The sequence below is a fragment of the Chiloscyllium plagiosum genome, chromosome 2 (genome assembly GCF_004010195.1).
Source record: "Chiloscyllium plagiosum isolate BGI_BamShark_2017 chromosome 2, ASM401019v2, whole genome shotgun sequence".
Taxonomy (NCBI): Eukaryota; Metazoa; Chordata; class Chondrichthyes; order Orectolobiformes; family Hemiscylliidae; genus Chiloscyllium; species Chiloscyllium plagiosum.
The window spans coordinates 101,983,527-102,007,335 of NC_057711.1; the positions used below are offsets into that span (position 1 = coordinate 101,983,527).

The window sequence follows — 23,809 nt, forward strand, 5'->3', positions numbered from 1 at the left end:
GGAGAGGCTGAACAGGCTGGGGCTGTTTTCCCTGGAGCGTCGGAGGGTGAAGATTGGGTTGGGATATCTGGTCGGCATGGACAGGTTGGACCGAAGGGTCTGTTTCCATGCTGTACATCTCTATGATTATGATTCTACATCACTGCTTTGTAAAACATCTCTGCTCAGTCCACATGCATGACAACAAGCTTCCAGCAGCCTGTGATTTTATTTCCCCATTATGTTCTTATTTTACACCTCTGTCCAGAAAGCGAGAGAGAGAGTGAGAGAGAGAAAGAGCGAGAGAGAGAGAGAGAGAGCGAGAGAAGATGAAACGGTTAGGTAAACAAGGAGATTATGGAGAACAGGTGAGCGCTTTGCAGAAGATCCACATTCTCTCCCCCATTATGTTCTTATTTTACACCTCTGTCCAGAAAGCGAGAGAGAGAGTGAGAGAGAGAGAGCGAGAGAGAGAGAGCGAGAGAGCGAGAGAAGATGAAACGGTTAGGTAAACAAGGAGATTATGGAGAGCAGGTGAGCGCTTTGCAGAAGATCCACATTCTCTCAGCAAAAATGACTGAGTTTGTAGTTGCCTGCCACTTCAACACATTATCATGTTTCCACACCATAATTTCTGTCACAGACCTGCTGCACTGTACAAGCAAGCCTCAGCACAAGCTCAAAAAACAGCATCTCATTTTCAGCTTGGGGTCCCTGCAGCCTCAACATCAAGCTCAATAACTTTAGAGCCTGATTCCATCCTTCCATGTTTTTTACCCACTCCCACACCTGGGCCTGTTATGATATGGGTTTCTTTTAGTAAAATCACCCATTCTCATGTACTCCAAGGCCCATTATGACATCACATAGGTTGCATTCAGCACATCTCACCCATTTTTTATCTCTATAATTTGTTCAGCCTTTTCACCATCCTGGCCAGTTATCCATAATTTCCTTATTCACCTACCCCTTTCACCTCTCTCTCTGTCTGTCTCTCTCTCTCTATCCCCTCCCCCTCTCCCTGGACTCTGTCTCCATTTATCCATTGATCTCTCTCCTTTCTACCACCACTTTGGCTTCAGCATAAATCCCACTTTTTTCCAGCTACTAACAGTTCTGATGAAGAATCACTTGACTGAGATTGTTAACTCTTTTTTTCCAACAAATGCTGCCAGACCTGCTGAATTTGTCCAGCAATTTCTGTTTTAGTTACTGGTCCCTTTAGCCCTAAAGGACAGACTTTGTCAAACCTCCATCCATACTTTTCTCCAGTTCTGGTGATAGGCCATCAACATGAAACATTAACTCTACTTCTGTCCATAGATGTGACCTGAGTACTTCTGTAAGTTTCGGTTTAAATCTCAGACTGCCAGCAGCTGCAGTTTTGTATTGTTAGCATCACAAGGCTCATGCAGACCTTTATAATTAGTCAAACAATTGACAGAAATGAATAATTTAGCCACAACGTTTTACCAACTTCTTTTGTGGTATCTTCTCACAAATGTCTCTAAATATTTCTCAACATTCCAAAAAAGTAACAGATATTAAGCCTGTGGACAAAACCATAGCATTTGTTTCAACACAGCGAGGAATCAGAATGGTGTGTGCCTCCCTGGTGCTAGGATGAAGGATATCTTGGAGAGAGTGCAGAATATTCTCAAAGGGGAGTGGGAACAGCAGGAGGTCATTGTACACGTTGGAACTACCAACATAGGAAGGGAAATGGATAAGACTCTGAAGGGAGAATATAGAAAATTAGGCAGAAATTTAAAAAGGAGACCCTCGAAGGTAGTAACATGTGGATTACTCCTGGTGCCATGAGCTTATGAGGGTAGGAATAGGAGTATAGAGCAGATGAATGCGTAGCTATTGGGCTGGTGCAGGGGAGTAGGGTTCACATTTTTGGATCATTGGAATCTCTTCTGGGGTAGAAGTGATTTGTACAAGAAGGACGGATTGCACCTGAATTGGAAGGGGACTAATATACTGGCAGGGAGATTTCCTAGAGCTGCTCAGGAGGATTTAAACTCAGGTGGGACTGAGGGAAATAAGGAGGAAAGAGATCAATCTGAGACTGGTACAATTGGGAAAAGGAGCAAGTCAAACAGTCAGAGCAGGCAGGAACAAAGCAGAGAACAAGGTAGGATTGATTAATTAAACTACTTAGTTCAATGCAATAGGCCTAAACAGGGAAGGCAGATGAACTCGGCATGGTTAGGAACATGGGACTTGGATATCAGAGCAATTACAGAGACATGGCTCAGGGATGGACAGGACTGGCAGCTGAATGTTCCAGGATACAAATACTATCAGAAGGATAGAAGGGGATGTGGGGGAGCAAGAGAGGAGGGCAAGTTGCATTTTTGATAAGGAATAACATTATGCATGTACTTAGGGAGAATATTCCTGGCAATACGTCCAGGGAAGTTATTTAGGTGGAACTGAGAAATAGGAAAGGGAAATCACCTACTTGTGATTATAGTATAGACTCCCCAATAGTCAGTGAGAAATTGAGATACAAATTTGTAAGGAGATCTCAGTTATCTGTAAAAATAATAGGGTGGTTATAGTAGGGGATTTTAACTTACCAAGCAGAGATTGGGATTGCCATAGTGTTAAGGGTTTAGATGGATAGGAATTTGTTAAGTGTGTACAAATAAAGTTTTCTGATTCAATATGTGGATGTACCTACCAGAGAAGGTGCAATACTTGACCTACTCTTGGGAAATGAGGCAGGGCAGGTGACTAAGATGTCAGTGGGGAAGCAATTTGGAGCTAGAGATCATAATTTTATTAGTTTTTAAATAGTAATGGAAAAGAATGGACTGGATCTAAAAGTTAAAGTTCTACATTGGAAGAAAGCCAATTTTGACGGTACAGGTACATCACCCTTTATCTGAAATTCCAAAATCCGAAAAGCCATGAAATCTGAAATGTTTTCATGGAGTGTGGAGCGTCATGTTGTAATACAAACAGGTGACCCAACACCACATCCACTCGAACCACATCACTCAGATGTGATGTGGCGGTATGGCCCAGCCCTGGCAAGAGTCGATTGTGTCTCAGCGCTCGAACTATTCACACGTGTGTCTGCTGTTAGGTAATTTTTTTTAATTTCGCTGTGAAAATTTAATTTATTCCGAAATTTGAAAAATTCCACATTCCGAAAAACAACTGGCCTCAAGGATTTCGGATAAAGGATTGAGTACCTGTATTATGCAAGAACTATCAAAAGTTGATTGGGGGCAGATGTTTGCAGGAAAATGGATGGCTGGAAAATAGGAAACATGATTTGGAGATGCTGATGTTGGACTGGGGTGTACAAAAGGTAAAAATCACACAACACCAGGGTACAGTCCAACAGGTTTATTTGGAAGCACTAGTTTTTGGAGTGCTGCACCTTCATCAGGAACCACCTGATGAAGGAGCAGCACTCCGAAAACTAGTGCTTCCAAATAAATCTGTTAGACTATAAACTGGTGTTGCATGATTTTTGTCTTGGTAAATGGGAAGCCTTCAAAAATGAGATAGTCCCTTAGGGTGAAAGGAAAGGCTGGTAGATGTTGGGGAAGCTGGATTACTGGAGAAATTGAGATTTTGGTTAAGAAAAAGAAGGAAGCCTATGTCAAATATAGACAGGAGAGATCGAGTGAATCCTTAGAAGAGTATAAAGGCAGTCGGAATATACTTCAGAGGGAAATCAGGAGGGCAAAAAGGGGACATGAGTTAGCTTTGGCAAATACGGTTAAGGAGAATCCAAAGGAATTTATAAATATATTAAAGACAAAAAAGGAAACTAGGGAGAGAATAGAGCTCCTCAAAGATCAGCAAGGCGGCCTTTGTGTGGAGCCACAGGCAATGGGAGGAGATACCAAACCAGTATTTTACAACAGTGTTTACTGTGGAAAAGGACATGGAAGATATAGAATGTAGGAAAATAGATGGTGACATCTTGAAAAATATCCATATTATAGAGGTGATGGTTCTGGATGTCTTAAAACATATAAAAGTGAGTAAGTCCCAGAACCTGATCAGGTGTACCCTAGAAATCTGTGGGAAGCTAGGGAAGTGATTGCTGGGCTGCTTGCTGAGATATTTGTATCATTGATAGTTACAGGTGAGGTACCAGAAGACTGGAGGTTAACGTGTTGCCACTATTTAAGAAAGGTGGTAAGGAAAAGCCAGGGAACTACAGACCGGTGAGCCTGACATTAGTGGTAAGCATTTTGTTGGAGGGAATCCTGAAGAACAGGATTTACATGCATTTGGAAAGGCAAGGACTGATTAAGGATAGTCAACATGGCTTTGAGCATGGGAAATCACGTCTCACAAACTTGATTGAGTTTTTTTGAAGAAGTAACCAAGAGAATTAATGAGGGCAGAGTAGTGGTCGTGATCTATATGACCTTCAGTAAGGCGTTCAACAAGGTTCCCCATGGGACACTGGTTAGCAAGGTTAGATCTCATGGAATACAGGGAGAATTAGCCATTTGGATACAAAACTGGCCCAAAGGTAGAAGACAGAGGGTGGTGGTGGAGGGTTGTTTTTCAGACTGGAGGCCTGTGACCAGTGGTGTGTGACAAAGATTGGTGTTGGGTCCACTGGTTTTCGTCATTTATATCAACGATTTGGGTGTGAACATAGGTGGTAGAGTTAGCAAGTTTGCAGATGACGCCAAAATTGGAGGTGTAGTGGACAGCAAAAAAGGTTACCTCAGAGTACAATGGGATCTTGATCAAATGGGCCAATAGGCTGAGGAGTGGCAGATGGAGTTTAGATAAATGTGAGGTGCTGAATTTTGGAAAGGCAAATCTTAGCAGGATGTATACACTTAATGGTAAGATCCTGGGGAGTGTTGCTGAACAATGAGAACTTGGAGTGCAGGTTCATAGTTCTTTAAAAGTGGAGTTCCTGGCAGATTGGATAGTGAAGGTGGTATGCTTTCCTTTACTGGACAGAGCATTGAGTATAGGAGTTAGGAGATCATGTTGTGAATGCACAGCACATTGGTTAGGGCACTTTTGAAATATTGTGTGCAATTCTGGTCTCCCTCCTATTGAAGGATGTTGTGAAACTTGAAAGGGTTCAGAAGAGATTTACAAGTATGTTGCCAGGGTTGGAGAATTTCAGCACAGGGTGAGGCTGAATAGATTAAGGCTGTTTTCCCTAGAGCATCAAAGGCTGAGGGGTGACCTTACAGAGGTTTAGGGAGAGAAGGGAAAAGGTTTAAAAGAGACCTAAGGGGCAATGTTTTTATCCAGAGGGTACTGTACGGAATGAGGTGCCAGAGGAAGTGGTGGTGGCTGGTACAATTACAGCATCTAAAAAGCATCTGGATTGGTATATGAATAGGAAAGGTTTAGAGGGATATGGGCCAAGTGCTGGCAAATGGGACTACATTAATTTAGGATATTTGGACAAGTTGGATTAAAGGGTATGTTTCCATGTTGCACATCTCTATGACTGTCGGTGAATTTAGATGTAAATATCATGAAAGGAGCAAAGGTAACAGGTTATTTACTACTCCAGTTGTTTAGAACTGAGACAACACATTTCTCCATTGCAGGAAATGCGACTGGGTATCCTTTTTAGAAAACTTGCATTCACTGCCAAAAATAACCATTTACATGACAGCAGACACATACTGCCCAGGATTCAACACCAATGAAATTAATGTCATATATGTCCTGCTTATCTGATATTGGGATCTGAAAGCAAACAATTCATCTTATTGTAAACAGAGTTAGACATCTTTAGATCCTGAAATCAGATGCACCAAGTCTTGCATTATTCGATCTGGAAGACGAGCCAAGAACTTGAACATCGGATGGTTGATCTTTTAACATTTCTACCAATCTTAAAAAATCTTGCTATATTTGAGTGAAACATTTTATCTCCTTTAAAAAACACAATGTGTCTTTTTAAACATAGAGATACATACTCACAGTCATGCATCATAGAATTAAAACAGTGAAGCCATCGTGCACTGCCTTACTCTTTTTTTGACATAAATGTTTTATTATACTCACAGATACGATATCCTCCATTATAATTTAGTAGACTGTATGAAACCATCAGTGTTTTATAATCCATATTCACAGCAAACGCAAACGTTCTGCTCTGCATGTCAACGAATGCTTACCCCAAAAGAATTTTAACAAAGATTTCTTTATTTGTCCTTGATGTCTCCTTCAGAGCGGTAACTTCTGCATCAAACCAGAAACCACGTTCCTCTGGTATCTCTAAATTGTAATTTACCATCACAGCTTGTCCTATTCGAAGCTGATCCCATTTCAAAACTGTCCTAGCTCGTGGCCGAACATTTTCTGCACACATTCCCACTATTCCATTCTCTGGATAACTGGAGACAGAAGGAAAAAAAATGTTAAATCCAAAATTCTACATTTTTGCATTAACAGGTGAAACAATTAAACAGAATGGATACTTTCTTTTTTAAAACACAAATGTCAAAACTCAACATATGGTTCATCTAAAATTTATCTTGGTTTATTAGAATGCCTAAGCAAATCAAAAATATAACGTACCTGAGCATTTGATCAAGACTGCACCCCCAGTTTACAGGAAAGTCAACCAGAAGACAAAATATGCCATACAACGAGCTAGTGCCAACGTGTTAATAAACATTAATCTGAAGGTCTGTATAGAATTATGCTATTTTGCAAACTGTCCCAGGGTTACATATATCACTGGAAGACTGCCCACAGATATGGAATGCAAAACCACACCAAACTCCCAAGCCATTTGCAGCAAGTGTGTTGACCAACTTGAGAAATATTTTGAAACTATCTTAATGGTCATGGTAATCAGAGTCACAAAGATTCTTGAGTTAACAGATCGTGTCCCAATTAATTTACTTCATACAAATCTGAAACTTAGCTGACATCACATTTATCCAAGAGAATTTTCAAAGGATATACTGCAGTTCCACATGATGAATCTTTAGCACATTGATACCAAAAAGAAAAACCTATCCCCCAAACCAAATAAGGCATTACCTTCTGCAAACCTCATTTGATGGCAAACTCCAACGCAATAAACTGACCTTTCTTAAAACACTATGTTGATTAGCAACAAAATCAACCATAGATCATCTAGATTTATGAAAGGTTGCAGAGCTAAAACGTAACTTTTATTATAGTTAATTTCTGCTTGCATTTTTACCACGACAGAGAAGCTATCTGTCATGATAAGAATGGTGGGTAAATCCAAAAATGGTATTGGTACAGGATTTGTTAACGTGTAGTTCATCGTGGTAGCAAACCACATGGGAATGAAGTGGGATTTTGGCAGCGTAAAACCTGAAGTGTGCAGAGTAGACTTGAAAATTTCATTAAAAATATCACTGGACCTGTCAAAATTGTCAAAGTTAACCATCAAATGGACCTGGCAAGATATAAAGGCATTTAGAAGTTCTGTTCTTTAAATCTCTGAAAGTGTTTGGAGTGTAAAAGAAAATGCTTATTATTTCACTTTGCCAACTGATATAAACCTGAGGGCTTCCATTACTAGATTAATTTGTATGACTGGTTTCACAACCTCCATATCACAGTCGGGCAGCTGCCATTTCACAGTTTGATTGACAGCCAAAAGCCCTGCCCAACCCAGCTCTATACCCAGCAACTTCTTTATTTCGTCCAGGACTGCTGATTTCTAACCGTCTTCTACTCTTGCCCGGATCGAAAATCCTCCTGTCTCTGTGCACCTGACCTATGAGCAAAATCAGGACTTTAGATTTTCATTTACCTTAATTTGAAAGTACTGTTTGAAAAAAAATTCCTTCTCTCAAACTGCCAAGTAAAGCAATGCCCAATAGAAACTCACTTCATGATACGTTTAAATCAAATTTAGAGGACTTAGTACATTTTTTTTTAAAGAGAAGTGGCAATACAAAAAAATAATGGCAGTTTTTAATAAAAAGACATACTTCCAAAAACCTGACTCCATCACAGTGTATTGAAGGAAACACACAGAGATTGCAGGCACTTTCCTCATTATTTTCCTGAACTCTCAAGGTTCAGAAATTGTGCATTTGGTTTAGGACACCACAGGCCTTTCAGTTCAATGTCAGCTAGATAATGGTTCCTATTGTGTGTGATTAAGTGACTGATCAAAGATACAGCAAAGTCATGTGATTTGATTGGTGAAATCATGAGTTGAGTCTCAGATAATTTAGCTGAATCCCTTTTAGGCTAACCTGGTGGAATTGAATCTACTGATTTTCAGAACATACTCAGTAACATTTTAAAAATACATTATTAGCAAAAATACGAGTTCATGGAGTTGGAAGCAAGCTTGTGTTGTCAGTTGTTGCTGCTCCCAGTAATGGGATATGCTGACCCGTGCTCCCCAGGCACAGTTACTGCTTCTTACTGTAGATATTAAAATAAGTTTAAGAAATACATGGCTGTATCTTCAACACAGTGTAGATGTTATTAATTTAGGAGTAACAGTAAGGTGGCAGTAGGCAACAATAAAAGGGCATAAAGTGAGTGGGTGGAACTACAGCAGATAGATTTCAGTCGACAAAGAGTCTGAACCGATAAAGTGCACTATTTTCTAAATGAGAGAGTAGGAACTGTGGGGACCAATAGGATTTAAATGTCTTTGTACACAAATCACTAAGAACTCATGCACAGGGACAAAAGATAATTAAAAGACTAAGGAAATTCTGATCTTTATCTCAAGGGGCCTTGATTTCAAACTGAAGGAAATTATACCTCATTTATGCAGATTTGTGGTCCCTAGGTTGGCCTTGAATCGAGCGTCTTGCTCAGCCATTTCAGAGCAGTTAAAAGTCAACCACATTCCTGAGAGTCTGGAATCACATGTAGACAAGGCCTGGTAAAGACGACAGATTTTCTTCTCGAAAGGTCATCAGTGAATCAGCTGGGGATTTTACAATTGACATGGTCACCACAATTAAAACTAGATTTTAATACCAGATTTATTAATTGAATTGAAATTCTACCAGTGCTGCATTGCAATTTGAGCCTGCGTCACAGAGCTTTAGCCTGGGTCTCTGGATGACAAGTCCAGTGTCATCATTATTATGTATGGTACTGAACTAGCAATCCTGACAATGAATTCAAATCCTATCACAGTTCTTAAGTAGAAAAGAAATTCATTAGTAAACAAATATTGTCTAAAGTGGGAGCAACATTTGAATACTAATTCCAGTTCAAGCTTTGATATAGACCAGTCTGGGCTAATTAGCAATGTAAGTGTATAAACTGTCTCATTTCTTTCAAAGATGAGGTCTGACTGGAAGACTGATTCAATGTTGAACTGCTTTTCTTCTATAATGCAAAGAAAATGGCCTCCAGTGACTGATGCGCAGTTTGTTCTCTGAATTTGTACATTTATCAATTAGGCAAACCAACCAAAAAAACTGCTACGCATAGTTTAAATCTTAAATAACAGTAGATCCTGGAAATACTCAGCAGGGGAGACAACTGCTGAGGTGGAAGAAACAGTCAATTCGATAATTTAATTACCCTTTGTGAGAACTGGTCACAGACCTGGAGTGTTAACTCTCCTCTCTCTCTCTCCTCCCCCCCCCCCCCCCCCCCCTCACAGAGCTGCTGAGCATTTCAAAACGTAATGCATTCACTTTGAACAAATCCCCAAGTCAAACTCATACAGGAATCCTAAATTAAACACAACAAAATTCTGCACACACAGCCCAAGTTACCCATTCACAACATTCAGATCAGTCCCATCAGAAAGCTTTAACTTGCCAATGGACAATGCACTGCTGGAAAATGCATGGAGTAGCATTGGAACCACCATGTTCATAGAATGGGCCAACGGCAGCAGACTTTAACATCAAGCCCCATCTTATCCAATTATAGACTCTGCAACATTTTGGCTCAGAGACAGACTTCAAGAAAACTGTAAATAGCTCCCAAAAGAGAGCAAACATTTGCAGATGATGGATACAGTGTGTGTCAGTTTGATGACTGTACACATTGAACCCTCTTTAGTAAAAAAAGAAACTAAAGTTCCACAGATCTCAAAGTTATTGTAATGTTAATGTTTTACATTCAATATCTGCACTAAGAAAATTGGGTTAAAAAAAAGACACAAAGTGCATGGGCCTTCAATTCTTCACAATTTCCATTGTGAAAACAAAAGCATAATTCTAAGCGGCCACATTTACAGTGGTAACTGCAGCGATGAGCAAGCCTGCATAAAAGTGTTTTTTTTAATTCATTCACAGGATGAAGGTGTTGCTGACCAGACATCTTTTAATTCCACATCCCTAATTTCCTAGAGGGCAGTTAAGAGTCAACCACATTGCTGTGGATCTGGAGTCACATGCAGGCCAAACCAGGTAAGGATGGCAGTTTCCTTCCATAAAGCGCATTAGTGAAGCGGATGGGCTTTTCCAACAAGCAGCAATGGATTCATGGTGATCAATAGACTCTTAATTCCAAATTTTTATTGAATTCAAATTCCACCATCTGCTGCAGCGGGATTCGAACCCAGGTCTTCCAGAACATTATCTGGGTCTCTGGGTTAACATTCCAGCTATATCACCAGGTCATCACCTCTCCATGCCATGGCCCATCATAAAGGTGGCAGCAAAATCTGGAACTTCCCTGGCAATGCAAGTGTTTCTGTCTGAAAAATTCAGGTTTTCCATAAGATTCAATATTTGTTCAGTTAGATAGTTGTTTGCCAAAGCAAATCGGTGAGCTGACTGTCTTAAATCAGACACTCCAAACTTTATTGGGAGATTCTTATACTCATGTTAGTTGAGACTTGATCATAAATGAAGACGTTCGTGAAAATAAGCATGTAATAAGTGAAGGAGGAGAAAGTGACTTCTGGAGCTCAGAGTCGAGTGTGTTTTGCTGGAAAAGCACAGCTGTCAGGTAGCATCCAACGAGCAGGAGAATCCACATTTTGGGCATAAGCCCTTCATCAGGGCTGATGAAGGACTTATGCCTGAAACGTTGACTCTCCTGCTCCTCAGAAGCTGCCTGACCTGCTGAGCTTTTCCAGCATCACACTCTCGAATATAAGTGAACGCAAATTTTCAGCTTTGAAGGCCTTGACTGGAACTCAGGATGATTGTGGACCAACTTCTCACCCAAACATCAAGGCATCATCCACATATGCACAGAAGCATACTGGCATGACAGAGACACCATTACTGGAGACTGGCATCCCATGGCAATTTACATCAAACACGTGCACCAAACCAAATGTGCAAATAGCTCTCTACAGCCAACTTTAATATCAGCTTGCACTGAGATGGCACAAACCCCTTTCTGAATTTGGGGCATGAAAGTGGGACTAGATAATACTGGGGAGGTCAGCAATAAAGTACAACACAACAGTGAACTTGCAAACTGGCCACATAATTGGCCAATTAATTTTATTAAGTATGAGGTATTGCATTTTGAATATGGTCTGTAGTAACATAGAACATTACAGCACAGTACAGGCCCTTCGGCCCTCAATGTTGTGCTGAGCTTTTATCCTACACTAAGATCAGGCTAGCCTACCTTCCATGTGCCTATCCAACAGGCGCTTAAATGTCCCTAATGTATCTGACACCATTACCACTGCTAGTAGTGCATTCCACACTCTGTGTAAAGAACCTATCTCCCCAAAACCTTCCAGCAATCACCTTAAAATTATGCCTCCTCATGCTAGCCATGGGAAAATCTTTCTGGTCATCCACTCTTTTCTATGCCTCTCATCACCTTTTACACATCTGTCAAGTCACCTCTCAACCTTCTTCACTCCAATGAGAAAAGCCCTAGCTCCCTCAAACTTTCTTCATAAGACATGCCCTCCAGTCCAGGCAGCATCCTGGTAAATCTCCTCTGCACCCTCTTTAAAACTTCCACATTCTTCCTATAATGAGGCGGCCAGAATTGAACACAATTTAAGGGCGGCACAGTGGCTAGCACTGCTGCCTCACAGCGCCAGGGACCCGGGTTCAATTCCCGCCTCCGGGCAACTATCTGTGTAGAGTTTGCATGGGTTTCCTCCAGGTGCTCCAGTTTCCTCCCACAATCCAAAGATGTGCAGGTTAGGTGAATTGGCCATGCTAAATTGCCCGTAGTGTTAGGTGCATTAGTCAGGGGTGAATGTAGGGGAATGGGTTTGGGTGGGTTACTCTTCGGAGGGTCAATGTGGACTTGTTGGGCCAAGGGGCCAACTATAGGGAATCTACACACTGTAGGGAATCTAATCTAATATTCCAAGTGTGGTCTAACCAGGGCTCTACCGGACTACAGCATAACCTCACGGCTCTTAAACTCAATCCCCTTGCTAATGAAAGCCCATACACCATACATCTTCTTGACAATCCTATCAACTTGGGTGGCAACTTTGAGGAAATTATGGCCATGGATCCCAAGATCCCTCTGTTCCTCCACACTGCCAAGGATCCTACCTTTAACCTTATACACAGCATTCAAATTTGACCTTCCAAAATGAATCATTTTAGACTTTTTCCAGGCTGAATTCCATCTGCCACTTATCAACCAAGCTCTGTATTCTGTCAAAGTCCCATTGCAACCTACAACAGCCCTCCAAAACTTTATGTCATCGGCATACTTACTAACTAACCTTTCCACTTTCTCATCCAAATCATTTGTAAAAATCACAAACAGAAGAGGTCCCAGATCCAATCTCTGCAGAACACCACTGGCTATTCAGCTCAAGGCTGAATACTTTCCATCTATCATTAACCTGTCTTCTATTGGCCAGCCAATTCTGTATTCAGATAGCCAGCTTTCCTGTATCCCATGCCTCCTTACTTTCTGAATGAGCCTACCATGGGGAATCTTATCAAACACCATGCTAATATCCATATACACCACATCCACTGCTCTACCTTCATCAAGCTTTGACAAAGGTTCAGCTAGACTCAAAAAGTCAGCTCTTTTCTCTCCTTACAGATGCTGCCAGACCTGCTGAGATTTTCCAGCGTTTTCTCTTTTGCCCTCACAAAGTCATGTTGACTATCTCTAATCAAGCGATGGCTTTCCAAATAATCATAAATCCTGTCTCTCAGAACCCTCTCCAATAATTTGCCGGCCACAGACATGAGACTAACTAGTCTGTAATTCCCAGGATTATTCAGATTCCCTTTCTTGAATAAGTGGAACAACATTTTCCATTCTCCAATCATCTGGCACTACTCCAGTGAACAGTGAGGATGCAAAGATCATTGCCAAAAGGGCAGCAATCTCTTCCCTCACTTCCTGGAGTAACCTTGGGTATATTCCGTCTGGCCCTGGGGGACTTATCTATCCTTATGTTTTTCAAAATTTTCAGTACATCCTCCTTCTTAACATCAACCTGTTTGAGCATATCAGTCTGTTTCACACTGTCCTCAGAAATGTCAAGGTCCCTCTGAGGAGTGACTACTGAAGCAAAGTATTCAATAAGGACCTCCCCTACCTTGTCCAACTTGCAAGTTCCCTCCACTATCCCTGACTGGTCCTACCCTCACTTTGACATGCTGTTGCTCCTTGTTGTAGAATGCCTTAGAGCTTTTCTTAATCCTACCTGCTAAAGATTTTTCATGCCCCTCCCTCACTCTCCTAAGACCATCCCTTCAGTTCCTTCCAAGCTACCTTGTAACCCTCTACAACCCCGTCTGATCCTTGCCTCCTCAACATTAAGTAAGCTTCTTTCTTCCCTTTGACTAGATGTTCCACATCCCTTGTCACCCAAAGTTCTTTCAATCTACCATCCCTTCCTTGCCTCAGTGGGACAAACCTGCCCAGCACCATCAGCAATTGCTCCCTAAACAACCATCACATTTCTGTCGCGCACTTCCCCAAGAACATCTACTCCCAATTTAGGCGCCCCAGTTCCTGCCTAATAGCATTGTAATTCTCCCTCACCAATTAAATACTTTATGAACAAATAAGATAGAAACTTTGGGACAGTGCATTGTTGAAACAACGAACAATATAACACAGGAACAGGCCTGTCCCAACACATTTTGCCCTTCCATATTAAAATTGTCTTCACTTACTGGATCTGTATTCCACTATTTCCTTCCTAATCATGTATTCATCCAGGTGCTTCTACAACCTCCTCTGGCAGTGCAATTCAGACATTCGCCACCTTTTGTGAGAGAAACGTGCTACATTTTCCTCCAAATCATTTATGTAGATCATGAACAGCAGAGGTCCCAGCACTGATCCCTGTGGAACACCATTAGTCTCAGCCCTCCATTCTGAAAAGCATCCTCCCACTGCTACTCACTGTCTTCTATAACTAAGCCAGTGCTGTGTCCGTCTTGCCAGCTCACCCCTGATACTATGTAACTTCACCTCTTGTACCAGTCTGCCATGGGGACCTTATCAAAGGCTTTACTGAAGTTCATGTAGGCAACATATACTGCTTTTCCCTCATCAATCACCTTCATTAGCTCCTCAAAAAACCTGATCATGTTATTGAGGCACAATCTCCCCGGAGCAAAAGCATGCAGTTTTATTCCTAATCAGGCCCTACCATTAACGTGAGACTCACAGGCCTGTAATTTACTGGCTTATCCCTGTTACCCTTTTAAAACAATGGAACAACATTAGCTATTCTCCAGTCCTCTGGAATTTCACCTGTGGCCAAAGAGAATATAATGATATCTGTCAATGCTTCAGCAATTTTGATCTGGAGGTGCTGGTGTTAGACTGGGGTGTACAAAGTTAAAAATCACACAACACCAGGTTATAGTCCAACAGGTTTACTTGGAAGCACTAGCTTTCGGAGCGCTGTTCCTTCATCAAGTGGTTGAAGGAGCAGCGTTCCAAAAGTTAGTGCTTCCAAATAAACCTGCTGGACTACAACCTGATGTTGTGAGATTTGTAACTCAGCAATTTATTCTCTTGCCTCCCACAATAATCTGGGATCGATCCCGTCATGCCCCAGAGACTTACCTACCTTATTTTTTTTTTTAAGATGCACAATGCCTCTTCCTTTTTAAAAGCCGCTTGACTTAAAAGTTCAACACTCCCTTCCCTGAGATCATCCTCTATCAATTTTTTCTATTTGGTAAATACTGGCACAAAGTATTCATTTAGAACCTCACCTATCTCTTCTGGCTCCACACTTACATTCCTTCCTTGTCCTTGAGTGGGCAAACCCTTTCCTTGGCTACACTCTTCCTAATCTCTTTATATACTTCAAGGGCTTCATCACCTCCCATGCTCCTAGACCTTATGAATACTTCCTTTTTCTTTTTGATCAACGTCATTACAGCTTTAGTCAATCAAAGGTTCATGTAACTTGTCATACCTATCCTTCATTCTCACAGGAACTTCTGCTCTCAACTACCATTTGAAATACTCCCACATCTGATGTAGATTTACCCTCAAGCAGCCATCTCCAAACAACACTCTCCAGTTCCTGCCTGATATTGTTATGTTTCGACTTTGCCCAATTTAACACCTTTACCCAAGGACTGCTGTTATCCTTAACAATGAGTAATTTAAAACGCTCTGTATCATTGTCACTACTTCTAAAATGATCCCCACTGAAACTTCACTCACCTGGCCGGGCTCATTTCCCAAAGCTAGATCCAGTTATACCCCTTCCGTAGTTGGACAAATACACTGTGTCAAGAAACCCTTTTGAATGGTCCTTACAAATCTGCTCCATCCAAGCCCCTAGCATGAAGTGAGTCCCAATCAATATAAGGGAAGTTAAAAATCACCCGCCACAACAACCCTGGTGTTTTTACAGCTTTCTAAAATCTGTCTACATATTCTCTCCTCTATCTCCTGCTGCCTGTTGGGAAGCCAGTAGAATACCCCTAGCATCATGATTTCACCTTTCTTTTTCCTGAATTGTACCCATATTGCCTCACTGCATGAGTCCTCTGACATATCCTCCCTCAGTATACCTGTGAGATACTCCTTTACCAGTAATGCAAATCCCCCACCACTTTTACTGATTTCAGGCATCATTAAGGATGCAAAGTCTTGTTTCAAAATCTGTTCTCAGGCCCAAGAATTGCTGGAAGGTTGTCTATTCTATACAATGTCTCCATCAATGTTGCTTCACAACAATGGACTTGGAGCCTGATTGAGATGCTTTTGAAGCACTGTGGGGTGCATCTTTTTACAAATGGTGCACTACCGATCTACAGAACTCTACTCAAAAGGTCCCTGTGCCACTACATGGTGGCCCTTAAGTCCCTGGGCAGGCCATATTCAAGTGGATCCCTTAAATTATCACACTTGCGCACCCATGCAGAAAATAATAAATGGGTAATCCACATGACAAAAGTGCCAGCACACTCTCCTATCCCAGCCTCAAAAAAAGCATCACTATCTACCAATTTCCAGATCAGACTAAATCAGAAGGTTAAGGAGATGGGTTTGCAAAAGATAGGATTAGCAGAACAAACAGATCATTACTAATTTATATTACTATCCATTAATCTAACCTCAGCCTAGACAAAAGCCTTCATGATGAAAATTGGAGAACATTGTCTAGCCTTTATTCAATGATGACAAAGGTCCAATGTAGGTTAAGTGTGCAGCTGTTAAGGCATAGCCAAAACAAGGAATTTTCTTTCTTCAAGAAATAAGGGTTTTTATTTTGGCTCACACAAGAGACCTAGAAGCGAGAAAATTGATTGATAAAAAAAGTAGTTACAGGTAGACAGAACCTCAATCTACAGTGTACAGTCACCTTAGGAGGGGGAAACCTACTTGATCGTATTAGAAGATCAAAGATTGTGGATACTGACATTCTGAAATGGAAACAAAGTGATGTAACACTCAATAAGTCTATCTGCATTTGCAGAGAGAAAAACAGGTCTCACAGGAGGTGGGATTTCCATTCGTGTCAGATGTGGCCCCCAGAAAGAGTTTAAAAAGTTTGTTGGCCACTTGGGTAGGCTGTTTAAGAAAAGCCCATTCAATTTTGTCAGACTTCAAACCAGTTACACTGATGATATCATAATCGTCTAGCCCTCAGCATCTCCCCATAACCCATCCATGTCAGCTCACTACAACTCATACCCACCTCTCATGGCCCCACATACACTAATCAACTTAAGCCTCCAGCCACTATTCACAGCGCAGAACCAATTAAACCTATACTATCAATAGAATGTACAAAGAGTTTTGAAACATCCAGTCATTCATACATACTCGCTTAAGACACTCTTGTCACGCAGCCTCAGTTGAGAACCCAGAAACACTTCAGTCTGTTGAATCAGCTGCACCTCAGGGGAAAACAAATGCTAGATTGACAGTACTTTCCCTGGAATCTAGGTTGCTAATTGCGCAACTTTTAATTATGCAAGATGAAGAAGTGTTAAGTGCTTGCAATTTCTGCTACTGGGATGGAGGTGAGGAGATCCATAGCATGGCATTAGGTGCTTGGTTTTAAACTTTTGTTCCATAAGGTTCTTTCATCCAGTCAATGGTCACAATACTACCAAAATGCTGGGAAACGAGTCTTTTAAAAGCTGGTGTAGCTCCATGATAATTGCAGGGCACTACAGGATGCCTGTCATCACAGAAGAGCCAGCCAGGTTGGGAGCTCTGGGTCTGGCCTCATGGCCCATAGTTCTAACCTACACTGGTGGAAACTGGGGTGCCAGATTGGGGAGATGATATAGAATTGGATCCCACCTGCCATTTCTAGATGTTTACAAGGATGTTGCCAGCGTTGGAGAATTTGAGCTATAGGGAGAGGTTGAATAGGCTAGGGATTTTTTTCCCTGGAGTTTCGGAGGCTGAGGGGTGATCTTAGAGGTTTATAAAATCATAAGAGTCATGGATAGGCTAAATAGACAAAGTCTCTTCCTTGGGGTGAGGGAGTCCAGAACTAGAGGGCATAGGTTGAGGGTGAGAGGGGAAAAGATATAAAAGCCACCTAAGGGGCAACATTTTCTCACAGAGGGTGGTACGTGTATGAAATGAGCTGCCAGAGGAAGTTGTGGAGGCTGGTACAATTGCAACACTTAAAGGGCAGCTGGATGGGTAAATGAATAGGAAGGGTTTGGAGGGGTATGGGCCAGGTATTGGCAGGTGGGACTAGATTGGGTTGGGATATTTGGTTGGCATGGACGGGTTGGACTGAAGGGTCTGTTTCCATGTTGTACATCTCTATGACTCTATGTTCACGGAGTCGCACAACTTCCTGAAAACCTAGCCCAATGTTACACATCTGTAATCTTTCATTAGACAATCCTGATGAAAATGATACAGACCTGAAATATTAGCTGTTTTTCTCTCCACAGATACTTCAGGACCTATTGAATGTTTCCTGCATTTTCTGTTTTTACATATTTATGGTAACATTCAGTCAAAGGAATTGATCCCAAGAGGGCTGTTATATTTCATGGTGTTGCCAACCTACAGGTTTAACTGGTGATATGACCTGAAAGGGGCAACAAGGGTTTGAATTCTTTTTTATTTAACAACAAATAATTCCAGTGAGTTATGGTCAAAGCTATACAAGCAATGCAAAGCTTGCAGTAACTGGTTAATGGTGCATTGCATGGTTTACATGTTTCCAGCAGTATTCAGGTACACATATAAAGTTCACCAAATTAGACTGTTATAAACACTTGCACTGGGTGTACACTCGATAGAATCAAGAGAGAAACTACCAATGTATAAATTTCTTGGTAATTTGATAGGAATAGTCGAGAACAGTGGACGTGCAGATCTAACACTCAACACACCACAACTACAATAGTTAGCATGCACCATAGAGCTCTCAAACTTGTGCATTCAAGCACACGTATATGGTGGTTAACCAAGCAGTTCTTGACTGGTTTTCCACTCAAGATAATTGATAGATACAACAGAAGCAGAGTTACTGATATGCAATTACGAATGCCTAAAATTTGGTTTGACACTTACAAATTTGAATCAGGAACAGATATTTCATCCAAACATACAGCAAAGTTGATACTGACGTATTAAAGCTAGATTGAACAGTTATAGTTGCCAGAGTCAAGGTTATTTGTGAGTTAGTTAAGTTAGTTTAACCATTGTTAAACAATAAATATTAAAACAACAGGATGAGATTATTTCACAGGAATGGAATGGAATATCTCATAAATGAACCTGGCTCAATAATACATATTTGTTTCTCTGCACTGACCAAAACACAATATCAAAAGCCAGGCAAGTTTAGTTCAAGGTTCAATTTGCAGAATGAGATCATCTCGACCACAGTAATGGTTGAGCTCGTCACAATTCACTGAGGACAGTCTGGGAAGAATGTTCCAACAATTCTAAACGTAAACGACAGTGCAGAGTATAGTCGCTGCTTAGGCCCTCGGACCAGATTCAGCTACAATTTCACACTGTTGTTGAAAAAGATGGCTGACATGATGGTCAGGAATTTCTTTAGGGGTTCTCCTGATATATTACCAAAGTTTGGTGAAAACTCCCATTTATGCATGTGAATTAGTTTTCTGTGTTCATCCATCAGGTGAACAACTTGAGAGAGATGGCAAAGGTTTCTCAATGCCCTCACATCCAGAAACCTGAGTGAGCACTTTGAGTGGCAAGAAGGGAGGAAAGACTTTTTTTAAAAAAGAAAAAGATTATATTTACTTTAAAATGGAAATCAATACAAGTGCGAAGGAAATTTTAATTTTTCCAATCAACTGCTTGTTTCCTTTTTAAGCACAAGATCAATTTGAAATTCACAGGCAACTCGCTATCAAATATTCATAATTCTAACAGGTAGTTCTGCAGCAAATAAGACAACTCGCTCCCAAGCAAACAAAAGAAACTGAATGCCACAGTAGTAGATTAGAGTGGTGCTGGAAAAGCTCAGCAGGCCAGGCAGCATCCAAGGAGCAGGTAAAATCAACATTTTGGGCAAAAGCTGTTTCGATATAAAATGTCTGCATGGAATTTAGGAATACTCAGTAGAAGTACATTGCATGTCTTGCAGTTGCCAGCTACAGTGCTGCAACATGCCCACAACTAAAGAGCAATGGTACACGAAAATCTCATATCAATTTTACAATTCTCAATCACGTCATCCTTCATACTTTTCACAAACAGTACCATCATTTGAAAAGATGCTTCAGCGCAGTGGCATGAAATTACAACACTGAAAGGCAACATCGCCATCGCTAATCATTTCCTGATTAAATTCAAAATTCTGTGAGATAGTTGCCATATACTCACTTCAATCTTGGGAAAATTCTGTACCCTCACGCTGTCCAGCTAAGACAACTCTCACCTAAAACAAAAGCCTGGAAATGTATAGATCAAATAACACTTGGGGAATGAAAACAACTGATTTGGGTATGAGGACTTTCATTTCTTACAGGGTTTTCACCTCACTCCATAAGATGGCAAGGAGAAATCAACAACATATGAAATCAACAGAAGAAAGATGTTCCAGATACACATGGCTCGAAATCGAAGCAAAGTACTGCAGATGCTGGAGATCTGAAATATATGGCAAAAAATGTTGGAGAAATTGGACTTGAGACATTATTATAATTGTTTCTTTCTCCACAGATGTTGCCAGATCCGCCTGGGTTTCTCCAGCATTTTCTCTGTTTTCACTAGTGCGAAAGACACTTTGGCCAGTAGCACAAAGGGCAGTATCAACTGGGCGATTCTACTCTATACAGCATCTGATATTTAACTGCCATGAGTTGCAAGGGCTTATGCCCGAATCGTCGATTCTCCTGTTCCCTGGATGCTGCCTGACCTGCTGCGCTTTTCCAGCAACACATTTTCTGCAATGGGACTAACCATCACATACTAGATGTAAAAGGGTAGCCTAGTCAATGGTGCCCAGTTTGCTCCACTGACCAATTTCTTGCCAAGATCTTCTGTTTTAAAAAATAAAGGTTATGTTCTAAGTCGTCCTCATTCCCTTTTTTCATTTGGCACCACAATTATCATTGCCATCCAACTTAAAGATATTTTTCAATATTGTCCTTTCCCTCCTCTTACCATCTGGAATGAGAATGAATCATAGGGCGGTGTGCAATAAGAAGTCCATTCAGTTATTTGCGCTCATGTTGACTGTCTAACAGAGAAACTGAGTTATTGCCATTGCCCACTCTTTGCTTATTGTCCTGAACATTTTCGACCTTCAAGGAGTTATCCAATTTCCTCTTAAAATTTCTGACTGAATCTGTCTCTGTCACATTCTCAGACAGGGCATTCCAAATCCTAACCACTGCTGCATTGAAAAACATTTTTTTCACAATATCTCCATTGATGCTTTTGTCAATTACTTTAACCTGATCTCTGGGTCTTGAACCTGTTGCCCATTTTCTCTATGTACTCTATCCAGAGATCTGAGTTTTGAACTCCCCATTTACCTCCTTTCAACCTTCTCTTCTCCAAAGAAAACCCCAGCTTCTCAACTCATCCATAAATTGATGCTCCTTACCCATGGAACCACACTCAAACCATTTTTGCGCCCTTCCTAATGCCATCACCTCCTGCACTAAAGCGGTGTCCAGATTTAGCCAGAATACTCCAACTGAAGACAAAGCTTTACGATCGTGCAAACCAGTAGCAAGTTTTAGTTGTGAAAAATGTTGCCTTCAATTGATAATTTGCCCAGCAACTTCTTTTGTGTTTCAATTCACAACTTTTAATACCGCATATGCAGAACAGAAAATGGCCACAATTACATAAGTGGTTTGGTAGTGTAGGCTGTAAAAAACAAAAGCCAAAATGGTAATGACATTTTAGACATATTTACTACTAAACTTTTACTTCAATGACATTCAAAAAGTACAAATTTTTTCCCAAAGTTTTCATACGTATACAAGCATCTGAACAAAGTAACCAATTTGTTATGCTAAAAAGCCTGTATATCTTGGAGCAGTGGGAACTCGACTTACTCATCATACTTGATATGATACACAATGTCATCATCTGTAGAATCCACACTGGAAGTAGATGGTGTACAGTCCAAACTATTTGAGGTGGTCCCACTACAGTGCTGTGACTGATCTTGGTCCGAGAGATCTTTAACATTTTGAGCGTGTGCTCTTGTCCTTTCATTTCCACTGGCATCATTTTTTGATGCACTGTTTTTCTGTCCCTTTGTTTTTCGTGTGATATTTACAATGTGAGCTTCAAACCAGGCTCCGATTACCAAATCACGGGCATCCACCAACTCATTTATCTGCAACATAATATTTAAAAAGGAAATATCAGTAACTTTTCAGATGCAATTACATTCTCATTATTGGCAACTACTCAAATGGTTTAATTTTTTCCACATTAGCACTAAAACCTCAATTGTCTCACATATAATAAAGATCTGAGGTATGCATGGCATTTCATAGGTAACGAGAATGACATCCACAGTGTACATAGTGATGTTAAAAATGGGAAGAAAACAAGTTGATGCATCAGGTCCAACTTTTGGTTCCATTTAAATTTAATTTTTACATATCGACTTGTTTAAATTATGCAAATTAAAAACATTGCCAAGATTGGAACTTGAGATAAAATGATAATACTGAAAATGCTCAGTAGGTCTATCAGCATCTGAGGAGTGAAAAACTGAGTTCACGTTGAAGTCACTTATCAGTTAGAAGCATTAATATTATTTCTCTCTGGGGATTTTGCCAGACTGTTGACTATTCACAAAACTTGCTTATTTTAATTTTTCCTCATACTTGGGCACTAATGCCAAACCAAGAAGCAAACAATGAAAAGTTTTAAGCAACAGAAATTCTAGGGAATAGTAATCATATGAGTTTGCGCATTTCCCCCCCCCCCCCCCCCCCCCCCCCATGTCGGCGTGGATTTCCTGCGGGTGCTCCAGTTTCCTTCCACAGTCCAAAGATGTGCAAGTTAGATGTCACTCAGCCATGCTAAATTGCCCTGTAGTATCCAGGGTATGTAGGTTAGGTGTGTTAGCCATGGAAAATATATGGTAGTGGGATGGGTCTGGGTGGGATGCTCTTCGACGGAGTGTGGACTTGTTGGGCCAAACGACCTGCTTCCACACAGTAGGAACTCTATGAGAAATATCAAATTCAATTAAAAAGTGTAGGTCTAAGATTAAAATATGTATAATCGTATAATTACCTTTACCTAAGTTAACAGTTGGCTAATGTGAACTGGGAACATAGGTAAAAGATAGACAATAGAGAAGCAGTGACAGATATTTTCAAGTGATATTTTTAAAACTCTCAACAAAGACATATTCCATTTAGAAAGAATGACTCTGAGCAGGACACAGTGTCCTAAATAACTAATGAAGTTAAGGGAGGTATCGAATTGAAAGAAAAAGTAAACAAGATGGTTAGATTTTAGAAACTAATAAAATATTTGCCAAAAAGGAAAGTAGTTTGAGAATGAGAAAAAGCTTGCTCAAACAATATGAATTTCCACAAGTATTTTACGAGGAAAATAATTAAAATGAGCACTGGTTCATTAAAGGGTGAGGCTGGGAAACCAACAATGGCAAAGGTGGAAGCCTTGAACAGATATTATGTATCTGTCTTCTGGAGAAGTGACAAAGCACTACAGGAATATTTGAAAATCAAGAGGTAAAAGGGAGGGGAAATATGAGAATTAAAAGGCTACTAACTCCTCAAGACCTGATGGCTTACAACCTAGGCTCTTTAAAGCTCGTAGAAATTATAGATGTGCGACTGTGATCTTCCAAAATTCCCTAGATTCTTGAAAGATCAAAGTGGATTGAAAAATTAAAAATATAATACCTCTATTCAACAAAAAGGAAAAAGGAAAAAAAATTAAAACCAAATTGGCCTAGCATCTGTCATAGGGAAAATACTCAAATCCATTATTAAAGAGGCAGGCAGATTCAACAGGGATTTGTAAAAGAGAAGTATTA

General features: G+C 40.6%; 1 protein-coding gene across 2 annotated transcripts in view; it reads right to left on the bottom strand.

Moving 5' to 3' along the window:
• Positions 1-23,809, bottom strand: part of LOC122562310 (E3 ubiquitin-protein ligase UHRF1-like) — a 179,955-nt gene that overhangs the window by 80,294 nt on the left and 75,852 nt on the right. For both annotated transcript variants that reach the window (XM_043715177.1, XM_043715167.1), the window contains 2 exons: positions 21,837-22,123; positions 6,123-6,341 (listed from right to left, as the gene is read on the bottom strand). In XM_043715177.1, coding sequence (XP_043571112.1) covers positions 6,123-6,341; positions 21,837-22,123 — 506 coding nt within the window. The remainder of the gene's footprint in view (positions 1-6,122; positions 6,342-21,836; positions 22,124-23,809) is intronic.